At 38.5% G+C, this 27,443-nt stretch overlaps 1 protein-coding gene across 2 annotated transcripts in view; it reads left to right on the top strand.

Annotated features, from left to right (window-relative positions):
- Positions 1-6,583: 6,583 nt before the first annotated feature.
- Positions 6,584-27,443, top strand: part of LOC120860482 (HEAT repeat-containing protein 1-like) — a 51,817-nt gene continuing 30,957 nt past the window's right edge. Inside the window, exons 1-17 of one of the 2 annotated variants that reach the window (XM_040236299.1) lie at positions 6,584-6,698; positions 7,014-7,174; positions 7,686-7,902; positions 9,734-9,875; positions 11,363-11,464; positions 11,858-11,998; positions 12,942-13,153; positions 13,312-13,445; positions 15,327-15,429; positions 16,846-16,956; positions 17,366-17,483; positions 18,802-18,909; positions 24,352-24,447; positions 24,923-25,011; positions 25,978-26,189; positions 26,533-26,654; positions 27,233-27,424. In XM_040236299.1, the coding sequence (XP_040092233.1) occupies positions 7,033-7,174; positions 7,686-7,902; positions 9,734-9,875; positions 11,363-11,464; positions 11,858-11,998; positions 12,942-13,153; positions 13,312-13,445; positions 15,327-15,429; positions 16,846-16,956; positions 17,366-17,483; positions 18,802-18,909; positions 24,352-24,447; positions 24,923-25,011; positions 25,978-26,189; positions 26,533-26,654; positions 27,233-27,424 (2,241 nt within the window). In that variant the 5' untranslated portion in view covers positions 6,584-6,698; positions 7,014-7,032. Of the gene's footprint in view, positions 6,699-7,013; positions 7,175-7,649; positions 7,661-7,685; positions 7,903-9,733; positions 9,876-10,374; positions 11,465-11,857; positions 11,999-12,941; positions 13,154-13,311; positions 13,446-15,326; positions 15,430-16,845; positions 16,957-17,365; positions 17,484-18,801; positions 18,910-24,351; positions 24,448-24,922; positions 25,012-25,977; positions 26,190-26,532; positions 26,655-27,232; positions 27,425-27,443 lie in introns of those variants that run through there. The other variant, XM_040236300.1, reaches the window with a different exon arrangement.

The following is a 27,443-nucleotide window of genomic DNA, read 5'->3' on the forward strand; positions in this document are numbered from 1 at the left end:
TAGCTGTGACTAGACAGACCTTTGTTGACAAAGTAATGTCTCTGCTTTTCAATATGCTATCTAGGTTGGTCACAGCTTTTCTTCCAAGGAGCAAGCATCTTTTAAACAAGCATCTTTTAATTTCATGGCTGTAGTCACCATCTGCAGTGATTTTGGAGCCCAGAAAAATAAAGTCTGTCACTGTTTCCATTGTTTCCCCATCTATTTGCCATGAAGTGATGGGACCAGATGCCATGATCTTTGTTTTTTGAATGTTGAACTTTAAGCCAGGTTTTTCACTCTCCTCTTTCACTTTCATCAAGAAGCTCTTTAGTTCCTCTTTGCTTTCTGCCATAAGGGCGGTGTCATCTGCATATCTGAGGTTATTGATATTTCTTCCGGCAATCTTAATTCCAGCTTGTGCTTCATCCAGCCTGGGATTTTGCATGATGTACTCTGCCTAGAAGTTAAATAAGCAGGGTGACAATATACACAGTCTTGACATACCAGTCCGTTTTTCCATGTCCGGTTCTATCTGTTGCTTCTTGACCTGCATACAGATTTCTCAGGAGGTAGGTAAAGTACTCTGGTGTTCCCATCTCTTGAAAACTTTTCCACAGTTTGTTGTGATCCACAGTCAAAGGCTTTGGTGTAGTCAATAAAGTAGAAATAGCCGTTTTTCTGGAATTCTTTTGCTTTTTCTATGATCCAACATGTGTTGGCAATTTGATCTCTGGTTCCTCTGCCTTTTCTAAATCCAAATTGAACATCTGGAGGTTCTCAGTTCACATACTGTTGAAGCCTGCCTTGGAGAATTTTGAGCATTACTTTGCTAGCATGTGAGATGAGTGCAATTGTGCAGTAGTTTGAACATTCATTGGCATTGTCTTTCTTTTGGATTGGAATGAAAACTGTCCTTTTCCAGTCCTGTGGCCATGGCTGAGTTTTCCAAATTTGCTGGCATATTGAGTGCAGCACTTTCACAGCATCATCTTTTGGGATTTGAAATAATTCAGCTTGAATTCCATCATCTCCACTAGTTTTGTTCACAGTGATGCTTCCTAAGGCCCACTTCGCACTCCAGGATGTCTGGCTCTAGGTGAGTGATCACACAATCGTTGTTATCTGGGTCATTAAGGTCTTTTTTGTATAGTTCTTCTGTGTGTTCTTGCCACCTCTTCTTAATATTTTCTGCTTCTGTTAGGTCCCACAAACTGCAGAACAATTATACCAAAAAAAATTCTAGCACTGTTAAGACCCACAACAGATTTCCCAACCTCAGGATCCAGCAAAGGACTGAGAACCTCCCAGGGAATTTGACTTTGGAGGCCAGTGGGATTTGATTACAGAACTTCCAGAGAACTGGGGAAACAGACTCTTGGAGGGCACAAACAAAACCTTGTGCGCACCAGGAGCCAGGAGAAAAACAGTGTCCCCACAGGAGACTGAGCCAGATTTGCCTGTGAGTATCCAGGGGTCTCTGGCGGAGGCACGGGCCGACAGTGGCCTGCTGCACAGAAAGGGTTACTGAATACAACAGTGTGTGCACAAGTCCTTTTGAAGGAGATCGCCATTACCTTCATTACCCCTACTACAGTCTGGCCTCAGGCCAACCAACAGGGAGGGAACACAGTTCCACACATCAACAGAAAATGGGGTTAAAAATTTACTGAGCATGGCCCCTCCCTTCAGAACTAGACCCAGTTTCCCCTACAGTCAGTTTGTCCCATCAGGAAGCTTCCATAAGCCTCTTATCCTTCTCCATCAGAGGGGAGACAGAATGAAAATCACAGAAAACGAACCAAACTGATCACATGGACCACAGCCTTGTCCAACTCAATAAAACTATAAGCCATGCTATGTAGGGCCACCCAGGATGGACGGGTCATAGTGGAGAGTTCTGCCAAAACGTGGTCTCCTGGAGAAGGGAATGGCAAACCACGTTAGTATTCTTACCTTGAGAACCCCGGCAAAAAGATATGACACTGAAAGATGAACTCCCCAAGGTCTGCACATGAATATCACAAATACATGAGAAATTTGTTTTAAAATGTAGAAGTCTGTCCTTCAGAAACTGCCATTTAGCACTGCTGTGACATGGTCCATAACTCTAAATCAATCTCCAGTCTTTGATTTATATACTTAAGCTTCAGGGAAACAGTTTCTCGCCCTGTGTTCTCAAATAAAAGACAACCTTGTCTGAATGTTCTGAAGGTTTGCGGATTATAATGTTTCTGGACACTGCTTTAGTATGGGGGGAAGATTCCAATCCAGAAGTGCTTAAGTAAGAGAAAAGACAAATTGGTGAACTCGTCACACTTTTCTTTTTAGACTGCATGTACATATTAGATTTTTGCATAGTAAAGTATAAAGTATTATTTCTAAGTAATTCCAAACATGCAATTTCTTGTTTCCTTTTGTTTTCCAATTTACGGTTCTGGAGGTACAAATGAACTACTGTACTACATATTCTCAACGATTGGATGTGGTAACTAAAGATCCTTTAACAGCATTAAACACTTCATATGATCCTTAAATTTGAAAATAGGTAGATATAGATAAGGGCTTCCCTGGTGGCTCAGGCATAAAGAATTTGCCTGCAATGTGGGAAACCCGGGTTCGATCCCTGGTTGGGGACGATCCCTTGGAAAAGGGAATGGCTATCCACTCCAGTATTTTTGCCTTGTGAACCCCAAGAACAGAGGAGTGTGGCAGGCTACAGTCCATGGGGTTGAAGAGTTGTACATGACTGAGTGACTAACACAGATATAAGTACAGCATGAATGAAAGGGAATGCTGATTTTTCCTTTTTTTGGCAGAGGGGATGTGGTGGGATATTGATTCTTTACACTGGCAACTAGATAGACATGGAATGACAAACTTGTGAATAACTTTTATGAATATTTTATTATAATAAGGTAATAATATTTTCCAAAAATAAAAATTAGCTTTATTTAATTTCATTTAAAATGTTGACATTATAACCTGTGCTTTTTTGCCTTGTTGAGGATAATTCTTTTGAAAACACTGAGAATAAGTGAAAAATATAATGTATGGGTTATTGTACATAATTTATATTTTTATGAAAATACATTTAAATTTTGTACACTTTGAATGTAATTAAATTTTATTTTTTAATCTTTTTGATCATTTTTGTCAATAGGACACAATTTGTGAAAGTCTGAATTAAACAACATAATTGTGCTGACATGAAGGCAAAATTCTATGGGCTAAATATATAGGAAACCTATTAACTCTCAGTCAATCAATATTGTATCCAGTGTGGGCATGCGTGCATGCTTAGTCACTCAGTTGTGTCCAGATCTTTGCAACTCCATGGACTGTAGCCCCCAAGGCTCCTCTGTCCATGGGATTTCCCAGGCAAGAGTATTGGAGTGGGTAGCCATTTTCCTCCTCCAGGGGATCTTCCCGACCCAGAGATTGATCCTGCCTTTCCTGTATTGCAGGCAGATTTTTTTTTTACCACTGGGCCACCAGGGAAGCCCATATTGTATCCAGACAGGTATGATAATAATTAAATGCTGTCATCTTTTGTATTTTGCTGTCTTTCAGTCATATGAAAATATTTTTGTTTTGTCATTATACTTTTTTTTTTTCATCAAAGTTAAAGGTTATAACATATCGGAGGTTACAGTGTGTTAGGTTGATTTACATCTCTTAAGTATTCTAGACTGACAGCTGCGTTGCCCTCTGCACTTTTGCCTTGGTACCAAAATCTTAGGGATGGGCTCCATGCCAGTGTGAAGACAGTATTCTATGAGTGGATACTCATAGAATAGAAATAAATAGGTAAGCAAAGAAATAAATAGGTAAGCAAACAAATCAGATCATTCCAGGTAGTTGTAACTCTGTGAAGAAAATACAAGCTTGGTATACTTGGTAGGCAGAAAAGAGCCTTGCTGTGATTGGAGTGAACATCAAGATTGATCCTGTCTAGGGTATTTCTAGTTTATCAATACTAGTCATTCAGGTCTTGGCTTAAATATTCCCTCCTCAGAGGGTCCTTCTCCAAAACACTCCAATTAATGATGCCCTCCCTCTTTTACTCCTATCCTATGGCTTTTTATTATTGCCCGCAGAGCTTTTATTACATTACCTAATGTTTTCCTGATTTATCTATTTGCCTTTTACCTGTCACTTCCTGGTGGGATATAAATTCCACAAGAGCAGAGAACTTAACCTGTCTTGTCCACACTGTATGCCTAGCTTGGCATAAAGTACATGTGGAATGAAAGTATCTGTGTTCTGGAGTAAAGAAGAATGGGGTGAGGGAGGGCTTTTAAAAGTCCTTTAAAAAAGAGCTCATTTATTCAAGTCACTCTTACAAACTTGTTTTTTGGGGGTTAGAGTCCTTGCCATGAATAGTGATTGAAAGAAGCAGCAGAATCGATCACTCTGCCATGTGATATCTCCGATCAAATGAATGAATGAATGGTTAATATACCATGTCTGAAAATAACGCTTACCCTTGCATCAAGAAATACATATCACTATGGCTAAAATTTTGGATTTAATTAGTATAAAATGGCAAAATGCACTAAAAGGGTTATTAAGAGGAATTGCAGAGCAACAGATAATCTATAACCAATATTTTAAATTCAAGTAACAACAGAAAAGAAGTTTGCTCAGCTGAATAATCAAACCAGGAGATAAGTTTATAATCACAAAAACTGAGGAGGTAGTAATCAGAAAACAATCAGAAATATATCCAAACAATTCTTTTAAAATGGAGAATAATACACAATTCAAGGTCACAGCATGTTTTTAAAACAGATATGACATTTTTGAACGTCTGACTTGTTCTTTTTACTTTTCTAGTTTACTTAAAAAAAATTTTTTTCTTCTCATTTACTTCTAAAGTAAAATTCAGCAGAGTACCATATATCATTGGAACTAATATAAACATCATTGAACCAAACACTTGTGGCATCTTTCTGTTTATTTGCATGTTGATGAGGCTTGTAAAAATACGAGGATTTTTTTAAGCAAAAAAACCAATATGTCTTGAGCATAAAAATAGGCCTGATTTTCATTTCTATTTGCCTTTCTCCCAAAGCTGATCATTTTTGTAAAGAACAACAACAAGAATTCCTTTGAGAGATCTGTTTTTAAGGATGAAAGAGATATTCTTGGAACTTAAAAAAAGCACATCATTCTCTGCAAGGCAGTCAACACCCCATGCAAAAGATCATTAGCTATCTCTGAAGTAACTGAGAAGTTGTTTTGGTTGTTGTGGATGCTGTTAAGACAAAACAAAAATGAAAGGTTGTGTTCACAAAAAAGAGAGATCTGCATGGAGTAGAGAAGAGAGCCTCTGAAACTATAACTCTGTTTCCAACAATCTTCAAGAAAAAAGACTGACACCTTGGCATCAAAGAGAACTCCACGTCCTAAGAGAAAGGAATGCATCTAAAATATACAGGTAGGATATCCCATCTCACTCCCGCATCCTGTGCAGCTTCTTGGAGGACCCAGTTCACTCCATTTGGGCACATACCCTTGCTTTGGGAACAGACTGTGGTATACTCATATGGGACACTCTTCAGCAGCACCAATCTATAGTGATACTAAGATGGCTAGTGGTTACCTGGGACCAGGAGTGGGGCGGGCAACACAGCAAAGGGACCAGAGGGAACTTTTGGGGGCGACGGAAACTTTCTATGTCTTGAATGGACAGATAGTGATACCCACTTACTCCTTTGTTAAAACTCATCGAATTGCTAAACTGAAGTGTGTGATGTAGTTTGTAAATTGTATTTCACCAGGGTTAGTGCAAAACAGGGAGAAGGCGATGGCACCCCACTCCAGTACTCTCGCCTGGAAAATCCCATGGACAGAGGAGCCTGGTGGGCTGCAGTCCATGAAGTCGCTAAGAGTCGGACACGACTGTGCCTTCACTTTGACTTTTCACTTTCATGCATTGGAGAAGGAAATGGCAACCCACTCCAGTGTTCTTGCCTGGAGAATCTCAGGGACGGGGTAGCCTGGTGGACTGCCGTCTATGGGGTCGCACAGTGTCAGACACGACTGAAGCGACTTAGCAGCAGCAGCAGCAGTGAAAAATAAAACAACGAAACACACAGGGCGTGTACTCCAGAAATACAGTGGCTGGCCCCAAGCTTCAGGAATAGTGGTAGCCAACATTTATTTGCAGGGCGGCTCGCGCTGCGATGAGTAGGTCATCTGATGAAATTCTCAGCCTGTTTTCATTTTATAGAGGAGATACCGAACTCCGAGAGACGAGAATTCAGTGCAGCTCACACAGCCCAAAGACCCTAGAGTGGGTATATTAACCCAGGCTGTGACTGCATGGTTCAGTTTTAACCACTGCGCCATGCTGCCGGTACGTAGTAAAAATCTGGATAAGTATGTTGAATAAAAGATTCCTGCTACGGAACGTCAAAGCTCACAAAAGGCCCAGTCAGAAAGAAACGCAGCACCAAGCCAAGTACAGACTACAAGCCTCCAGCAGATCAGGACCTCGCGGCGGAGGGGCGGGGCTTCGCCGCCTGGGGGCGGAGTCATCGTTTCGTTTTCCGGCAAATTTGTACCTCTTCTCTTGCCGTAGTGCCTGAAACCGGAAGTTCGCGCGAGGCGTGCTCTACATTTCCGGCCGAGAGCTGGACTTTTTGGTACCCATGTGGGAGCTGCAGTGAAGATTCATTGGCTTCTGAGTCCTGTCCAGAGTCGAGCTCTGGGTGAGAAGGGGCTGTGAGTCGGGGCGGTATGCAGGGGAGGGGAAGATGTCCTCGAATTTTCGAGTCTCCGCGGAGTTGGAGCTGAAAAACGCTTGGCGCGGCCCTCGGGGATGTCATTAGCTATAATCGCTGTTGCTTTGGGGTTTGCACGTTTGGCGTCTGGGGGTTCCTGGACAGCCGGTGATGTGTCCGCAGCCGTGCTCAGTGCGGAGGAAAGTTGCTTGTACGTGAGATATTTGCTGTTTGCCGTTACGTCGTCTTACAATTTTGTAGAGGGTTCTCACGGTGGGTCTGTTTCTTAACCTGTGTTTTTAGAAGTCTACCAACGTGAAAGATGACGTCCTTAGCCCAGCAGCTCCAACGACTCGCCCTCCCTCAGAGTGACGCCAGTCTCTTATCTAGAGATGAAGTTGCCTCTTTGTTGTTTGACCCCAAGGAAGCGGCCACCATCGACAGAGACACCGCCTTTGCCATTGGTGAGCTGCCTTTTAACTTAGAAAAAGCCCTGGGAAGCATGTGTTACCTGGATGTTGCTGTGTTTTCTGACCCCATCTCTTAGCGGTTTGTAACTTGCTAACTCGACTTATGTTGTTAAAGGAAAGGGAATGGCAAATAACTACACTCTAGATGCATAAACTGTGTATAGGTAGCGGTATCTGAATTTCACACCAAGGTTGGGTGGAGTCATCCAAGGTGTAGAAAGAAAGAGGCTGGAAGCAGTGGTTGGGGGTCAGGGAGGGGTCTTCCAAGGACTGGCCTAGTTACTGTACTGAAATTGTATTGGAAAAAAAGAAAAAAGGCCCCCTGCCTGGAGGTACATTTTCCTCTCCTTGGTGAGATGAAATTTATTTTCTATGTTGGATAGAAATCTATGTTTGGGACTATATTATTCTAAAAGAAGAGAGAGACTGTTAGAGAAAAACTGTAAAAGAAGTGCGAGGTGAGTTTACTTGCTAAGAATTGTTAAATAAACTGGAGTTTTCCTAGGATGCACTGGCCTGGAAGAGCTGCTTGGAATTGATCCTTCCTTTGAGCAATTTGAAGCACCGTTGTTCAGCCAGCTAGCAAAAACCTTGGAGCGCAGCGTTCAGACCAAAGCAGTGAACAAACAGCTGGATGAAAACATTTCATTGTTTCTTATTCACTTGTCTCCTTACTTCCTGCTGAAGCCGGCACAGAAGTGTCTGGAGTGGTTGGTCCACAGGTAGCAAATGAAATTACAAAAATAATTATGGGATGATAACATTGATGTTTTTAAGTAATGAGAACATTTATTAATTTAAATATTGAGATAAATATGGTTTGTATTGGGTGAGATAAGCATGTCCTTCTATGTTGAACTCATTTTTATTGATAGTGAAAAGTAAAGCTACTTTTTAGAAGATCTTGAGTAAATAGTGTAACCTCATTAGTTCTAAGGGGCTTATGTCACTTCGCTATTACAAATTGCTACTGCATGTTTGGGGCAATGAGTGTTACTGAACTTCCTGCCAAAATAACAAAAATGGTGGTTTGGGAAGAGAATAATATTATTCTTTAAAATACCATAACTTAAGAAAAGCAGTAATAGCCAATGTCTATGGAACACTTGACACCAGGCCTGATGGTAAGCACGTTGTATGCCTTACCTCAGTGCTTACAGCACTCCTGTGGGGCAGGTGCTTCTTTTATCCCCATTATACAATTGAGAAGACAAGTGCAGAAAGTTAAGCTGGCAGAGTCACATGACTAGTAAGCGGTGATATAAATTTGTTTCCAAGGCCTGATCTTTCGTCTCCTTTTGAAATTGTCTTAAGTTTACTCAGTTTATTTTCTCATTTATTTACATCACATTGGTATCACATCATAGTTAACACATTTTTTTTTCTTATGTATGTTTTAAAAGTAGAAAGGCTTCCACTTCATTAACTGGAGGCATGAGGGTAAGGGAAGCCAGTGAGTCATTGAGAAAACATAGTTTAACCTGGGTCTTCTGATGATCACATCGTTAGATTCTTCAGACCAAAAAAAGAGTCAAATTTGTACTATTTCTGTCTGTCTTCTAGGATTTAATTTTCCCCAAATAGATCATTATTGTAAGGAGTACTTTTTGCCTTTGGTTTTGCATTTATTTATTCATGTAACTTATTTATTTAACAAACATTAAGTTCAATACAAGGATAAATATGCTGGCCTTTCTTACCATTGTGAAATAAATGCCACAGTAAGGGTGTATACAAGGTTTTGGGAGTGTATGGTGATGCCTGAAGTAGTTGAAGAAAGCTTCATGAAAGAAGTGGTGTCTTGGCTAGTACTAAAGCCCTAAGATAGAACTAATAAAAGGCAAGAGGTATGGTGCTATAAGAGAGATGGGATGGGAGAGCTCAGACAGACAAAGGGATCACTTGGCTGGGAGAATTAAGAAAAATATCTTGAGAAAGAAGCCTGGAAAGGATTTAGATCTTAAAGGCTAGAAAGGATTTAATGAACCCGACAGAATTAATAAATCTCTTATGTTAATTAGGTGGCATGACCAATGCCAAGTTTTGTAAAATTCGTGGACAAATTAAATATGTTTGTAATTTCATAATTTTTGTATTCAAAGAAGGTAATATGATTTTCTTTGTAATTAGTCTTCTGGCAAATCTGGATCATGATTTTAATAGTTAGGTAAACTGAGGAAACAGCTGTGGAAGGTGAGCTTTGGAGAACAGAGAGGAATCGAATGTTGCCTAGTTGACCCAGTTTGGTTTTCTGTTGGTTTGTCTGCAGTGATCCCAAAATCATGTTAATGTAATAAATGGTTTTTTTTTAAGTTGAGAAAAAGTGAATGGATGTCAATTTTGATATTGAATATTTAAAAATATTACTGCATAAGAATTGGCCAACCCTATTGAATACTTTAATGCCTGTGCTTTAAGTGTGCTATACCTTGCTTCTAGTTTTATTGTTGTTTTAAGCGGGTTTAGGTCACTGATGTACTATTTGGGCACGTAAGGAAATATATCCTTGTAAGTTTTGTATCCGTTTGAATTGTTTGCTTCTTTTTTCTCCAGGTTCCATATCCATCTTTATAATCAAGATAGCCTCATTGCTTGTGTTCTGCCATACCACGAGACAAGAATATTTGTGCGGGTTATACAGCTTCTAAAAATTAATAATTCAAAGCACAAATGGTTCTGGTTATTACCAATTAAGGTATGATTGTTGAATGACATGTATCTGTATTAATTGCAAGCCTTCATAAAAGGTATTATTTGGAAAAAATAAAGCCATTGGTGTTCCTAAGAGTACACCAAGTATTACCTCCATCAGTTTTATTTCCTAGCTTCCATTTGAAACTGCTATGAATAATAGCTGACTTTTATTTGGTATGTGATAGTAGAATAGGCAGTTTGTATTTTATTATCTTTGATTCCCACAGAAAAACTTTTTACAGATGAATACAGGCTCAGAGAATTAAGTTACTCACCAAAGTTCAAGCAGCTCTAAAGTGGCAGAGTCGAGATTTGAATCTAGATCTGATTCTAAAGCTTGTCTTTCCATTATACTATGCTGTCTGGCATTTAGAATTTTGGAACTGAAAAGCTTAAAAAAGTCAGGTGAAGAAAAGCATAAAATACTTAGAAAAAGTAAAAAAAAAAAAAAAAAAAAGACTTGAAGGACTTCAGGAAATTATTGTGAAGAAAATGCTAAGAATTTATAGATAAGTAATAGGATGATTGCCTTACAGGAAGGCTCTGGCTGAGATCAGATAGCATGATTTTGTAGGAAAACAACTGACTTGCCATTACCACCTTGTTTGTAACTATAGTAAAGAAAGTAGATGTATGTTATTAGTAAGAATTTTGTTAAATGTTGAGTGATGATTTGGGCCAGCAAGCAGCAAATGGGATGAAAGTAGGCTAACAGGCTGTGACCTTGGAATGAGTAACTTTCTGGCTGATGACAGGTGGTCCATGATCAGAATTAGTAAAGAGAAAGGAATGGGAAATTTAATTAGAAGAAGAAAAGAATTTGGATGTAAAGCACTTAAACTAAAGAATATTCAGGAAGAGAAGGCCAACCTGTAGTAGGGCCTATCAAACTTTTACTCATTCTGCTAGTAACATTATTTTTTTCCCTAATCTACACACAGACCCTGCTGTTCTCTAGACATACTTGTTTCAGGTATCCAAACCACACTTAACTATTACAGTTTGCTGCAAATTATCTTTTCATTGATCTGTTCAAAATTATTGAGCACTTACATATGTCATGCACAGTGCTAGGTCGTGGGAAGAGCAGTATAAGTTGACTGGTTTCCTAGTCTATTTCTGTTACTAGTGTTATTCTAAAGCAGTGACAAAACCATATCACATTGACTCACAAACCAAGTCTAAATGGTAGAGTTACTAAGAATCTAGAGAATCTGTATTTAGATAAATACATATCAAAATGCAACACATGATAAGTAACCATTTTTCACTGAGTACCTCCACACACATTGCTGGCCCTTCTTGTTTGAATTTCTTAAGTTTGCACAATTTTATATGTTAATCTCTTCTTTACCACCAGTTATAATGGAAGACTATATTTTGTATTAATGAACTGTAGCAGTTTGAAGCTGTTACTTTGGTAGGTACTTAAATGATGAGTTGATGAATTATCCTTAGTTAACAGTTGGTTCTTCCTGTCTGTAACAGCAATCTGGAGTGCCCTTAGCTAAAGGAACTTTGGTTACCCACTGCTACAAAGATCTTGGATTCATGGATTTCATTTGTAGTCTGGTGACAAAATCTGTGAAGGTGAGTAGTATACTGTTTCATGAACATGTAATTCCATTAGAAGGTTGTTTCCTCGGTCTGGAGAAAGCAAATGAAGGCCTTTTGTAGTAGTAGTGGGACTTTGAAGAAGTGCCTTTTGTTAAGTGATCTCCACTTTTGGAACATGAGCAGCTTGATCAGTCTTTCATCATCAAAGCTGTTTTTCTACAAAAATAAATTATTGTCTTCCTTGCCAAATTCTTTACAATGACTGTTTAAACAAAGACACAGTCTAAAAATGTCAGGAAGGTTGTTTATTCTTGCCATGTAAAATTAGTGTCAGCCTGAAGTAGTTGAGAGCTATAAATATTTTTACACTTATATCTCATTAGCTTTTCACTCCTAAATGTGTTTGGTTTGTGGTTTTCGTTCCAGGCTTTTGCTGAGTATCCTGGGAATTCCACTCAGTTGAGGGTGCTCTTTACTTTCTATGCCTCTACCATTGTGTCTGCTCTGGTGGCTGCCGAGAACTTATCTGACAATATAGTTGCCAAGCTGTTTCCATATATTCAAAAGGTTGGTCCTGCTTATGTGTAAAATAGATTATTTTGTACTGGAAGAAATTTTCTTGCTTTTGAAAATTTCACTTAGGCATAAATGTTTTTTACATTGGCAGTTTATTTCAGATGGTTGATGAAATTTAATTTTTAGGGAAAGAAAATGACTTCTTAAAAACCTACCAGAGTGGAGTCTTAGTTAGGAAGCTCCTTAAGAATGAACATTGGGGGACTTCCTGGCTGGTCCAGTGTTTGAGATTTGGCCTTCCAACGCAGAGGGTGCTGATTCAGTCCCTGGTCAGGGAGCTAAGATTCCACATGCCTTGTGGCCAAAAAACCCAAAACAGAAGCAATATAGTAACAAACGCAGTAAAGGCTTTGAAAAATGGTCTAAATCAGAAAATCTTTGAGAAAAAGAAAAAGTGAAATTGTTTTTAAAAGAGAATGGATTAGAAAATCTCTCCAAGGCAGAGGCCCTCTTCTCATTCTTTTTGTATTGATTTCTTCTTGATGTTTCTCCTGCCCGAGTGCCTCATAGCCTTCTGCCTTTTCAGGTCCCCCACAGACGAACTGCAAAAGCCCCCCCACCAGTGTCCCCAAATTATTGTCTTTAATCAGATACTGTTTTGTTTCTGATTGAAGTCTCCCTTACACAGGTGGATGTTTGCTTGTAAAGAAGACTCCTTTGCTCCTTTTAGCATGTGTAGTGGATGTTTGAGTTAGGAGACCTGCTGAGATCGCCTTCTGTCATTCAAGAGTCTTGTCTCATTTCCATGTCCCCTCAGGAAAGGGGGCCAGCATCTTGATTTTTCACTTCCAAGAAGTGTTGACTCTCAGTGTGCATTAGGTTGTATTCATCTCTAATTTATGACAGTTCCAATTTGTCAAAGTCAAGTAACATTTTTCAGTAGGCTAAAATAACATAGTTTGTCGCTTTTCCTTATATTTTAAAAAATATTCAGGGATTGAAATCATCTTTACCAGATTACAGAGCTGCAACATACATGATAATATGTCAGATTTCTGTGAAAGTGACCATGGAAGATACCTTCGTTAACTCCTTGGCTTCACAGATTATCAGAACACTGATCAGAATTCCCTCTCTGATCAAGGATGGATTGAGTTGCTTGATAGTGCTCCTTCAGAGACAGAAGCCAGAGAGCTTGGGGAAAAAGTACGTACACTTGAATTGAGAATGATGATAATTGGAGGTGAATGAAGTTATTTTGAGGAGTTTTTTTCATAGGATAAATTTTATGCTATTTTTAAAAATTGCCATTCATTGTCTTCTAACATGTAAAGTCAACATCTTATGTCTTTGTTTCTTCAAAGGCCATTTCCTCACTTGTGTAATGTTCCTAATCTTATTACACTACTTCACGGGATTTCTGAAACATACGACATTAGTCCTCTTCTGCGTTACATGCTTCCCCACCTGGTTGTCTCCATGGTTAATCAGGTTACAGGTAAATGGTTTTACATGTTGTGTCCAAAAACTTACTTTCTCATATTTGACTTTCTTAAGGTAAAAACCACACCCTGGTTAATATCTTTTAGATATCTAGAGTTTCTGCTGTCCACCTCTTTTTGTGTAATTTGTCCGTTTTTCTGACATGAGAAACAGCACTCCACTCCAGTACTCCTGCCTGGAAAATCCCAGGGATGGAGGAGCCTGGTGGGCTGCCGTCTATGGGGTCGCACAGAGTCGGACACGACTGAAGCGCCTTAGCTGAGCAGCAGATTGGTTGGAGGGAGAACCTTGTTAACTGAGTGACACACTCAGTGTTTTAATTGGTTTTTGTTGAAGCGCAGTTGCTTACGGTGCTGTGTTAGTTTCCCCTGTACAGCCAGGTGAGTCCGTTATAAGTGTACTAGATCCTTCCGGGCTCCCTTTCAGGTTGCTGCAGAGCGCTGAGTAGAGTTCCTCATGCTGTGCAGTAGGTCCTCATTGGTGGTGGGGTGTAGTTGCTGAGTTGTGTCCGACTCTTGGGATCAGGTGGACTGTAGCCTGTCAGGCCCCTCTGTCCATGGGATTCTCCAGGCAAGAATACCGGAGTGGGTTGCCGTTTCCTTCTCCAGGGGATCTTCCTGACCCAGGGATCGAAAGTGGGACTCCTTCATTGCAGGCAGATGATTTACCAACTGAGCTCTGAGGGAAGCCCAGGGTCTCATTAGTTGCCTGTTTTATACATAGGATCAATAGTGTGTCCCAATCTCCCAGTTCTTCCCACCTGCCACCTTTCCCCCTTGGAATCCATACATTTGTTATCTATATCTGCTTCTCTGTTTCTGTTGCAAATAAGATCATCTATACAGTTTTTCTGGATTCCACCTCTATGTGTTAATATACAGTATTTGTTTTTCAGACTTACTTCACTCTGTGACACTCTCTAGATAGTATTATTATTTTTTTAATGTGTGTTTTTTTTACATGTTCCTACATGAAAAAAGACTATGGAATTATTTTAAAATAGTTAAAACACATTGTTGAGTCAAACTTTCCCTTTTCATCTAGATATTTAATAAACTTTAGTGATTCCTTTATAATAAATATCAAGTCGCCCAAAAAAGTTTTTCTCCCTGAGTCATTGAAAATATAAGATGAAAAATCTCATGTGTGAAAATCCAGATTTAAAAAAGCCCAGAAGTTAATTAGAAGGTGATTATTGGCCTTATATGTTTTTCACCTTTCAATAAATATGGAAAGATAAGAAAGACATTCTTGGTGCTGTTGCTACTAGAATAAGAAAGACATACTATGAAAGTCATCTCTAAAGTTACATCCATTTATTGGAAAACAAGGTTTACTTAACCCAGTCTCAGTTTAAACATGAGTTTCAGAAACATGACTAGCACAAATGAAAGGGTACATTTCCTGTTCAGGTGGTGAGTAATGAAGTCAGGGCCAACATTCATTCTTACATAATGGAAGATGACAGCTCTTGGTTCAGTAAGGAGGCATTGAGATGAAAGTTTAGTCTGTATTCAGATAGTTTATTGAAATTTAGATTCAGGTCCCAGCTTCACCGCTTGTAATGTGGCTTGGGGAAAGACTGTGTTCTTTGGACTTCTGTTTCATTAATGAGAGAGGCATGATAGTACTTGTTTTAAAAAAATATAGAGGATTTCAAGTAAAGGATAAATGAGGATGATATATACAAAATGATTTTAAAAGATACAAATGACCAAATAGGTGAAGTACACTTGAAAATAGGTATAAAGCTGGATGTGGATATATGTCTTAAAGTTATTCTTGTAGAAAGATTTTCTGCTATAAAAAAACCTAATAGCATGCACATGGAAAAACATTTTTCTCCAGTCAATTTTAATTTGTTCTGTATGCTAAGGAGAAGAAACTGAAGAGATGGATGGTCAAGTCTATGGGAGACTCTTAGAAGCCATACTTACAAATATATCCCTGAAGAACAACTTAGACCATTTGTTGGCTGGGTAAGCTCTTACTTTTGACATGCTTTTGATATTTGTATTTCTGTGTCTTAGTATACTTCTCAGGGTTGGTTAACAGTTCTCCAGTATCCCTTTATAATGTATTTCTTGCTTTGTCCATATTCATTTAATTGTAATTACTTAGTCAAGTGATTGTGGCAACAGAAAAAGAGGTAATTTCTCTTGTTTGTCTTTAGTGTGTATATGTGATCATGCAGAGTTAATAGTGAAGATAAATTTGGGTTATAGTATATGTAATTTGTGGTTGTTTAAAATTTCCTCATACTAAGTGGACCAAAATGCAAGAAACAATATATCACAGTTGGTAATCAGTAAATGTCATTAAGAAACTTAAACCACTAAGGAAAGATAGTTGAGAGTCTCCCCTTTTTCTTTTCTTACTGGAAGGGCAACTGGATACAGTGTAAAGAATGTAGTCATAGTAGTCAGAAAAAAAGTGGAGGTGTTAGTTGCTCAGTCACTCTTTGTGACCCAATGGGCTGTAGCCCGCCAGGCTCCTCTGTCCACCGAATTCTCCAGGCCAGAGTACTGGAGTGGGTTGCCATTTCCTTCTCCAGGTGATTTCCCAACCCTAGAGATTGAACTTGGGTCTCCTGCAGTGCAGGCAGATTCTTTACCATCTGAGCCACCAGGGAAGCCCAGACATAAGTTACATCCTTCCTCTTATCACCTCCAGGCAAGTAGAGTAGTGAGTTCTGAAAGTCAGGCTATGCGGATCTGGTTTTGTCATTGTGTATCGTTGGGCAGGTACCTATCTACAGTTCAGTTTAGTTCAGTCGCTCAGTCGTGTCCGACTCTTTGCGACCCCATGAATCGCAGCACGCCAGGCCTCCCTGTCCATCACCATCTCCCGGAGTTCACTCAGACTCGCATCCATCGAGTCAGTGATGCCATCGAGCCATCTCATCCTCTGTCGTCCCCTTGTCCCCTTCTCCTCCTGCCCCCAATCCCTCCCAGCATCAGAGTCTTTTCCAATGAGTCAACTCTTTGCGTGAGGTGGCCAGAGTACTGGAGCTTCAGCTCCAGCATCAGTCCCTCCAAAGAAATCCTACAGGTTGTGTCATTTGTGCACCCTGCACCCAAGTTGGCTTGTGAATTAAATGAGGTTAAATATGCAAAGTACTGTTGAGAGCTTGGCTGTGGACTCAGACAGGGATTGAAAACTGTGCTCCACTTTTTATGATATAATAGTGCTCACTGAGTATTGCTTCTTGTTGCTGTTCTTGTTTAACCTCAGGCAAATTATAAGACTTCTTAGTCCGAGTTTTTGTACCTGTAAAATTGATCTAATTTTTACCCTGTAGAGGACAGAGATAATACATTCTAAAGCATGTAGTATGTAGTAGGTGTTCAATACATAGTGACTCTCATGCTGCTAGTATTTGTTTTGTTTTGCAGCCTTCTTTTTGAAGAGTATATTTCATATAGTTCCCAGGACAGAATGGATTCTGATAAAGTAGCTTTGCTTAATGAACAGTTTCTTCCACTTATCAGACTTTTAGAAAGCAGGTAAGCTGTGTGGATGTGTGTGTTTGCACTTATTAATGTGTACCTCTGGTTTTATAAAGAGATGATTTACAAGTTGCTTAAAAAGTGAAGGAATTATAAAGGGATTGTTTTTCTTTTCTACCTTTCAGGAAGGGACAATTATAGGATTTAAATATATTTGAAATATAAGCTGGAATAAAGGTTGTATGGGAACAATGAAGAGTATAATTTTTTATATAAACTGTTGTTGAAATAGTCATAGTAACAACTCGATCAATGGCATTTGGTTTTACATATTCCATCTGTCAAAAATTTAAGTCTTAATCTCAGTAATTTTAAAAAGTTACATTTTTTTCTTTTATACCTAGATGGTCTGTGTAGTTAATAACTTTATTAAGAGTAATGAACTGACTCTTTAATTTCATCCCAGATACCCCAAAACATTAGATGCTGTATTAGAGGAACGCCTAAAGGAAATTACAGACCTGAAAAAGCAGGAGCTTTTTCACCAGTTTATCTCTCTTTCTACAAGTGGAGGAAAGTATCAGGTAACTTTTTCTTCAGGGGATTTGTGACATAGATATTCATGGGATTATTTGAAGAGCTTGGGAAGGAAATTTGCTACTTCACTCCTCTGTTTGAGAAGTTCCATGGAGAGAGAAGATTTACTCAGTTTGCCTTAGTTACCAGAAGTAAGACTCTGAGGCAGGAATTGAATAATTGCAGAAAGGTACAGTAATTTTTACATAACTGTGAACCTGCTTCTTATTTCAGGAAAAGTGTTATTTGGAAATTTTATATCTCATGCTCATTAGCAATCACCAAAAGATGGCCTAACTTAGATTTCTAGAGATCCTTACCTTTCTCCTGTATCTTCACTTCTTAGCACAGCACCCGCCAGCTACATGTGGCTATTTAAGTCATTGATGAGGAAAAGGGAAATAGATTTTGTTTCATGATTATGTTAGGATTTCAGAAATTTTCTAGGGACAGTTTGCCCCAAGTCTTTATGCTAGAAGTTAGACGCTTAACGTAGTTCTTGTTGTTTGCCTTGAAAACAAACGTTATGAAGAGAAATGTGATTGTTTTGGTTTTTCTCTTCCATAATTAGACTTTTGCATCTTTAGTGGTATTTCATTTCCAGATCACAGGTTGATAGACTTCCTTCTTAGTCTAATTACATAAATGAAGTTGTCAACAACTCCAGTGTTACATTATTTTCTTAATAGATGAAATGCATTCTCTCTTCAGTGATCAATTTTTTTGATACATGTTTTCATTTAGGTGCTAATACCCAGTGGTTTATCTTAGGTGTTTTTCACCTTGCCATCAGATATACATAAAGAACACAGAATGACTTCATAAATTACTTCACTGATTTAAACCTACATATAGACACAACTATACATGAAATCCCACTCCAATACTCTTGCCTGGAAAATCCCATGGACGGAGGAGCTAAGAGTTGGACACGACTGAGCAACTTCACTTTCACTTTTCACTTCAATGCATTGGAGAAGGAAATGGCAACCCACTCCACTGTTCTTGCCTGGAGAATCCCGGGGACGGGATTGCCTGGTGGGGTTGCACAGAGTCAGACATGACTGATGTGACTTAGCAGCGGTGGCAGCATACACGAAGTCACAGCATTCACAGTACAGATTTTTGTATCTAGTTACACATCATACTGTGTTCTGGAGGCAAAGATTTTGCTTTACTTTTTGCTTTTGGTTTACTTTACATTTTGCTTTCTGAAATTAGATGGTTATTGAATATGTCAGCATGGTGTGGTTTTCTTTGGTTCTTGATTATGTGCTGCTCAGATTTAATGGTGAGATCATTTGCTAATTGTGATGAACCCTATAGTTTTTAGCAGATTCTGATACCTCCTTGATGCTCAGTCTGAATCATCCGCTTGCTCCTGTGAGACTTCTGGCCATTAATCATCTGAAAAATGTCATGACAACACCAGAGGTTTGTGTTAAATAGCTTTCATTTTTGATGTTTTTATCTTTGTGATGAACAGTGTAATTCTCGAGTAAGAAATTGAAGTTACCACCTAGAATCAATATTGTTTCATTATAGAGGTAAACCTAATAAAGCAGATGTGAGTTCATTGGACAAAGATTTAAGACCATACATACTGAAAGCCACCATTTTTAACCTGTATATGTTCTAGCTGGTAAAGAATCCACCTGCAATGTGGGAGACCTGGGTTCGATCCCTGGGTTGGGAAGATCCTCTGGAGAAGGGAAAGGCAACCCACTTCAGTAGACTGTATAATCCATGGAGTTGCAAAGAATCGGACACGGCTGAGCGACTTTCACTTTCTTTCATGTCCTAGTAACAACTTGTTATCAATATGTTTCCACATTGCAGATGATTAGGTTAGCTTTAATTGAGAGTTTTTTAAGCTGGGATTAGGGATGAATTTATAGAGGGTCACAGATTATCTGAGTTTTCAATTCTGAAATTTGAATTTGACAGTCTTACGTAACATGAACATATTTGAGGATATCAGAATGATAGCTTTTGGAACCCTGTTCAGTTTTGGTACCTGCCAGTCTCATTTGCGGAGAAGGCAATGGCACCCCACTCCAGTACTCTTGCCTGGAAAATCCCATGGATGGAGGAACGTGACTGAGCGACTTCATTTTCACTTTTCACTTCCATGCATTGGAGAAGGAAATGGCAACCCACTCCAATGTTCTCGCCTGGAGAATCCCAGGGACTGGGGAGCCTGGTGGGCTGCCGTCTACGGGTCTGCACAGAGTCGGACACGACTGAAGTGACTTAGCAGTAGCAGTCTCATTTGTGTCTAAAATTTTGGTGACTCCAAATAGTAAGTACAGAAGCTGACGTAATTTGTAAATAAAGCTTTTATGCCCAAATAATATTTTACAAAGACTTTGCAGTGATTCGAGTAGAGCGGTATTTCCGAACTTTAGTCATTCAGCCAAATTTTTTTGCTTTATTAGCTTACAACCGATGTTATTTTTTAGCTCCTTTTAAATGGACTCACTGCTTTTTCACATAGCCTTGTTCGTTTTCTTAAAATATGGTGGATTGGGGCTTCCATGGTGGCTCAGTGGTAAAGAATCTGCTTGCCAATGAAGGAGACTTGGGTTTGATCCCTGGGTTGGGAAGATTGCCTGGGGAAGGAAATGGCAGCCCACTTCTGTATTCTTGCCTGGGAAATCCCTTGGACAAGGAGACTTGTGGGCTGCAGTCCATGGGGTCACAAAGGAGTCGGATATGATTTAGTGACTAAGCTACGACAACAATGGTTGATTTAAGTATTATATTTCTTTTTTTTTTAACTTTTTATTTTGTTTTGGGGTATGGTCAATTAACCAACATTGCTGTAATAGTTTCAGGTACAGTATTATATTTCATGTGAATAGCTTAGTAATTCAGTATTTTTATAGGTTATGCTTCATACAAAGTAAATATAAAATGTTGATTATATTCCCTGTGCTATGAATTAATTCCTTGTAACTTACTGAATTTATACTTAGTAGGCTTGTACTTCTTTATTCTGTTCATCTGTTTCACATAGCTTTTACATCATGAGTTTGAAGTGCTAATTGTATGTACATTTTATTATACTGAGTACAGTTGGAAATAAGAATGTTCATCTATGTAATATCTAAAATCACCTCGTGCTCTACCGCTTGCATATTTGGGAAATTTTTGGACTAGAGAAAAACAGTAGGAGAAATTCATTTCTTCATGGCACATAGCAGTGTAAACAGGCTGAACTCTAAACTTGTGTTGTGGCCGTTAAAACCAGATTCATATTGCACGTAGAATTTAATTTCAGCTAATCATAATTACCGCTTTAAATTTATTCATGACTTTTTTTTAGTTTTTTAGCTTTTAACTTACAATTTTATAAATATTTTGAAAATGTTCTAATTTAGATTTTTAAACAGTTATACTTACTTTTGAAAATGGTTGATATACTCATATTTGAAAAATACTGCTTTGCTTGATTCATTTCTGATCTGGTGCAAATTATGTTTCTTTCGTAAATTGCTGGTAGATTTCTCTTACTGACTTGTTGGATAAGTAAACTCAGTGAGTACTGTTCTTTGTTGTAATAGGAAGATTTCAGTGAGTAGAATAAGAAAGGAGTTCCTGAAATCTCCTAATATTCTTGAAGTCATTCTCATCCTTCTTTTACTCTTTATCCAGTCCTACCCTGGATTTGTTTGTTTTTTCAGTGAGGGGCAGTATATATGTACGTTCAACTTACAGGCTTAAGTACTGTAATTGCAGTTAATGTCTGTCTTCCCATGCATTGATTTCCTTTCATTTCTCCATTAATGTCTGGACACAAGTAGGTTCTGTTCTCGAATTCCAGATTGAGCTATTGGGCTACTTGTTAGCTTTTGAGGAAAATTTGACATTATACTTTGACTTAGTTTTGTGGATTTGAAGGATTTTACTTTTTCTCTCCTAACCTTCCCTTCTGATCTACATTTTTCTTCTATAGGATTATTTACTTTTTTTTTTTTTTTTTACCACCTACAGTCAGAGCTATAGTCAATTGGGTTCAGTTCAGTTCAGTCGCTCAGTTGTGTCCGACCCTGCAACCCTATGAATCACAGCACGCCAGGCCTCCCTATCCATCACCAACTCCTGGAGTATACTCAAACTCATGTGCATCGAGTTGGTGATGCCATCCAATCATCTCATCCTCTGTCGTCTGCGGGAGGCGCTCCGCAGAAAGAGAGAGGCAGTGGAACTTCCCTCAGCAAAGCCGAGGGGTCCCGAGGAGAGGTGAGCCTGCTGTCCGCCAACCCAGCCCCTCGACGAGCGAGAGACAATCAGATGCGAAAGGGGTTCCGTCTAAGCAGTTCCGGTTTATTGTTGTAGGCTCTTGGTTTATAAAGGCAAGCAGGGAGGGGTTTGCGAGGGACTTTCCATAGTTGCACCAATCACATTAAAGGTCAAATCATCATGTGCCATCATTATAACAGGAGTCTATGGTGATCACGCGCTGTCTACCTGCACAGAAATCAAGAAAACCAATCAAGAGTTTTGACAGACAACTTAGGCCGCGCCCTCATCTCTTCCGCCAGGCGCCATCTTAGCTCTAAACCGCAAAGCTAGCCCTTCTTTTTTAAGGTTTCCCATTTAGGGCCCCACAGTCGTCCCCTTCTCCTCCTGCCCCCAATCCCTCCCAGCATCACAGTCTTTTCCAGTGAGTCAACTCTTTGCATGAGGTGTCCAAAGTATTGGAGTTTCAGCTTTAGCATCAGTCCTTCCAGTGACCACCCAGGACTGATCTCCTTTAGAACGGACTGGTTGGATCTCCTTGCAGTCCAAGGGACTCTCAAGAGTCTTCTCCAACACCACAGTTCAAAAGCATCAATTCTTCGGCGGTCAGCTTTCTTCACAGTCCAACTCTCACATCCATACATGACCACTGGAAAAACCATAGCCTTGACTAGATGGACCTTTGTTGACAAAGTAATATCTCTGCTTTTGAATATACTATCTAGGTTGGTCATAACTTTCCTTCCAAGGAGTAAGCGTCTTTTAATTTCATGGCTGTAGTCACCATCTGCAGTGATTTTGGAGCCCCAAAAAATAAAGTCTGACACTGTTTCCACTGTTTCCCCATCTGATTTGCCATGAAGTGATGGGACCAGATGCCATGATCTTCATTTTCTGAATGTTGAGCTTTAAGCCAACTTTTTCACTCTTCTCTTTCACTTTCATCAAGAGGCTTTTGAGTTCCTCTTCACTTTCTGCCATAAGGGTGGTGTCATCTGCATATCTGAGGTTATTGATATTTCTCCCGGCAATCTTGATTCCAGCTTGTGCTTCTTCCAGCTCAGCGTTTCTCATGATGTACTCTGCATAGAAGTTAAATAAGCAGGGTGACAATATACAGCTTTGATGTACTCCTTTTCCTATTTGGAACCAGTCTGTTGTTCCATGTCTAGTTCTAACTGTTGCTTCCTGACCTGCATATAGGTTTCTCAAGAGGCAGGTCAGATGGTCTGGTATTCCCATCTCTTTCAGAATTTTCCACAGTTTATTGTGATCCACACAGTCAGAGGCTTTGGCATAGTCAATAAAGCAGAAATAGATGTTTTTCTGGAACTCTCTTGCTTTTTCCATGATCCAGCGGATGTTGGCAATTTGATCTCTTGTTCCTCTGTCTTTTCTAAAACCAGCTTGAATATCTGGAAGTTCACGGTTCATGTATTGCTGAAGCCTGGCTTGGAGAATTTTGAGCATTACTTTACTAGCGTGTGAGATGAGGGCAATTGTGTGGTAGTTTGAGCATTCTTTGGTATTGCCTTTCTTTGGGATTGGAATGAGAACTGACCTTTCCAGTCCTGTGGCCACTGCTGAGTTTTCCAAATGTGCTGGCATATTGAGTGCAGCACTTTCACAGCATCATCTTTCAGGATTTGAAATAGCTCAACTGGAATTCCATCACCTCCACTAGCTTTGTTCATAGTGATGCTTTCTAAGGCCCACTTGACTTCACATTCCAGAATGTCTGGCTCTAGATGAGTGATCACACCATCGTGATTAATTGGTCATGAAGATCTTTTTTGTACAGTTCTGTGTATTCTTGCCACCTCTTCTTAATAACTTTTGCTTCTGTTAGGTCCATACCATTTCTGTCCTTTATTGAGCCCATCTTTGCATGAAATGTTCCCTCGGTATCTCTAATTTTCTTGACGAGATCTCTAGTCTTTCCCATTCTGTTGTTTTCTTCTATTTTTTAAGGAGTCTTATATTTTTGTTGTGAATGATTTTATGTTTTATTTTCTTTCATAATTTAAAAGAAAAACATGAACTTTTTTTTGGCAGAGTGCATGTCATCATCCTTATAAAAACTTTGAAAATTAATATGCTTAATTTTAACACTGCTGATGTCTGAGGCACTGTTTTAAGCATTGATATGTATTTTTGATCCTGTAGCAACATTTTGAGGGACGTACTATTATTAGCCCTGTGTTATAGATGAGAATAATGAGGCTTAGGAAGGTTATGTAACTTACTCAAGATCTCATAGCTTGTCCAGTGGTAGAGCTGGGATTTCAACCTAGACAATCTGGTTCTGTAATCTCTGCGCTCCCAATATGTAGGTTTTCTCTCATTTTAACAAAATAAAAATTGCATTTCAATTACACGTGTTATATTTTCAGTGGAAACTGGAAAAAGTTTGCACCAAACAATTATTCATCTAAAAAGGACTTCTAGAGATTGCCTAGTTCAATGCCAATTCAATTCATGTGTGCTTAGGTTTGAATTTGCACCAAGGGCAGCAGAGTCTGTGTTACTTGACTGGAATTCTGGAATGCCTTTCACAAAACCATACTTCCTTTCTAATTTAAAGTCTCAAGAGATTTTAGCAACAGCTAATTTTTTTTCCCTATTGTTAAGGAGAGTATCGATGAGTCTTTCATAAAAGAAGCTATTTTAAGCCGATTAGATGATGACAGTATGGATGTTGTTTTGTCGGCTATAAGTGCTTTTGAGGTGAGTGACTTTGTTGTTCATTGAAGTGCATATTTTGCTTGTAAATATTTACTTACCCGTCTCATATGAATCACCTCTAGGCAGGAATATATTTGTAAATTATTCTTTTTTGGAAATAGTTCTGTTGAGATCACAGACTTTTTTTTTTTTTTTTGAGATCACAGACTTTTAATTGGGGAGAGCACATAGGAGTAGTTAGATTACACAGCTTTATATATCTGGAAGTTCTTTTAAAATGGAAAAGTGCTTTTTATTAATAGTAAATTCCCGAGGTTCATGGGAAATTGGCTCCTGAGTGCCACTTTTGAAAAACTGCTCACATACAACTTTTAAATTATGTTGGGATTCTTGGGAGATAAATTCTCTTTTTTGGAAGAGGGGATAAATTCTTTATAATTCATAATTTTTTTAAGTTTAATAAACACCATATTTGAAGCAAGTAAAAATTTACTCATGGGTATTTTTTTCTCTCTAGATTTTCAAACAACACTTTAGTTCAGAAGTGACAGTTTCACATCTCCTGAATCTCTTTCGAAGAGCAGAACTTTCAAAAAATAGGGGATGGTAAGTATTTATATCTCCTCTTACAAATAAATTAGTGAAATTCTTGTATGAAATGCACTTTTATTTGGGTTTGTATGGGTCATAATCTTCTCTGTGTTTGAAATTTTTCTTAATAAAATGGAAAAACATATAATGTGTGACATAATGCTAAGATCTGGGAAGTAAGATGGGAGGCGACTTTAATTTTTTACTTTATATAATTTTGTGGGGTCTTTTTTTTTTTTACAAGAATAATATAATACTTTATAGCTAAAAACAGATACAAATACATTAAATAAAAAATAGACTCAGAGGCACATGACACTTTTTGTAATATTTGATGAGCTTTTATTATTTCATTTTTGGCACCTACCCTTTTTACATGGAAAACTGACTAAGCTCTTTAGAGAACGAGAGCGTGTCTTACAAGTTTTTATATCCTATGTAGTTGGACAGAACATAATATCTGTTCAGATATTATTTTTTTAACTTAAGAGTGAATCTTGGATTTCTAGTGGAGTTGAGACATAGTATAGTGTGATCTGTGTTTTATGTTATAATTAATGATCTCTCAAAAAAAAATTGGGCTTCCCCTGTGGCTCAGCTGATAAAGAATCTGTCTGCGATGTGGGAGACCTGGGTTTGATCCCTGGTTCGGGAAGATCCCCAGAAGGGAAAGGCTACCCACTCCACTATTTTGGCTTGGAGAATTCCAGGGACTGAGTCCATGGGGTTGCGAAGAATCGGACACGACTGAGCAACTTTCACTTTCAAAAAAAAATATGGTTTGACAGAATTGATTTAAAATTCATGCCCCAAATAACCCCTTTGTTAGCATGGATTTTATGTGATGTCTTGATGTTTCTTAGTAATGTATTTGGTAAAGAGACCAGGATAGTGTCAGTTAAGCTGGGAAAGTATAATGATGAGTTTTTGTTGAACTGAAGTCTAATGTGTCTCAACCAAATGTGTTTATGTATCTTTTAGGTACAGGGTACTTGAGATTGCAGCAGGCATACTGATTAAAGAGGAAATACTGGGTGAAAATGATGAGGTGTCGAATCAGGTGCTGGTGCATCTGTTGCCATTGATGATCATCAGCAGTGACGATATGGAATCTGCTGAGATGAAAATGGCTGTTTATTTATCAAAATCAGGAATTTGCTCTTTGCATCCTTTATTAAGAGGCTGGAAAGAAGGTAAGAGATGAAGTTGTTTTTCAGAAAAGGTAAACAAGTGACACTTTAAAGAAGGAAGATAATGACAATTAAAAATGGACAGTGATTGTTACTTGAAATTGTTTAGGTTACATGCCAGCAAGATTTTTAAAAATTTTTGCTAAAATGAAAAGTATACTTTGAAAAGGAAGCTGACCCACTGATGAATTCTAAATTGTATGAAAATAAAAATAAAAAGCAAACCTTCACAGGAAGATTGTAAAACTTTTGCCTAAATTCCTTACTCTGCATTCAAGTGAATGTTGGTGACATAAGCGCCCCTGGTGTTTGATTCTTATATATACATTCTTTTTTTTGTAAACAGCTCTTGAAAATGTGATTAAAAGCACAAAGTCAGAAGAACTAATTGGTGTAGCAAATCAGAAGATGGTTGAGTTGCTTGCTGACAATATAAATTCAGGGAATCCCTCTTCAATGTTAAAGATGGTAGGTACACTATTGAAGTCCACACCCTGGGTTTCCTTCTCAGAATCTTTCTGGACTCTCAGTGGTTACTTTACTAGGTTCTTCTTTTATTTAAAATAACTTTTCCATTCTTGAGTACTTTGTTTTGTTTTAAAAATATGTAGTGTTATTTAGTATATCTTCCAGATTGTTTGAAATCCTTAACATTTTGGAGAATTTATTTCATCATGGTTGTTTATTGGACCAGTAGGAATATAATGTACACTTTTTAATCTTTTTTCCTCTCATTTAAAGTATTAAAATCATGTTTTTTAAAAAAGAACAAAATATAATCTGAAAGAGGAGAAATTTTCTTTTGCCTAAATAAACCTTTCAAAAACATAAAAACATTTATCTAGTTGGCAGGTGCAATTATGTTCATTGTAATTTCTCAAATTATATTTTTAATTACACAGAAGTCAGTGCTTATTACTTTTTTAAGGTTTTATATTTATCATCTCTGAATATAGAACAAATGATGCCTAGATAGGCAGAGGTTGAGAAAATTGTCTTTATGCAAACCAAGAGCCACCATTAATGGAGTTTGTTTATTTTTCAAGGTAGAGGATTTAATAGGTGTTGGAGAGAAGGAATCCTTTAGCTTGAAGCAGAAAGTGACTTTTCATGTAGTCATGGCTGTGCTTGTCTCCTGCTGTTCGTCCTTGAAAGAAACTCACTTTCCATTTGCAACAAGAGTCTTCAGTTTGTTGCAGAAAAAAATAAAGAAGCTTGAAAGTGTCATTACTACAGTGGTAAGTAAGGAGTGCAGAG

The sequence above is a fragment of the Oryx dammah genome, unplaced genomic scaffold (genome assembly GCF_014754425.2).
Source record: "Oryx dammah isolate SB20612 unplaced genomic scaffold, SCBI_Odam_1.1 HiC_scaffold_11077, whole genome shotgun sequence".
Lineage (NCBI taxonomy): Eukaryota > Metazoa > Chordata > Mammalia > Artiodactyla > Bovidae > Oryx > Oryx dammah.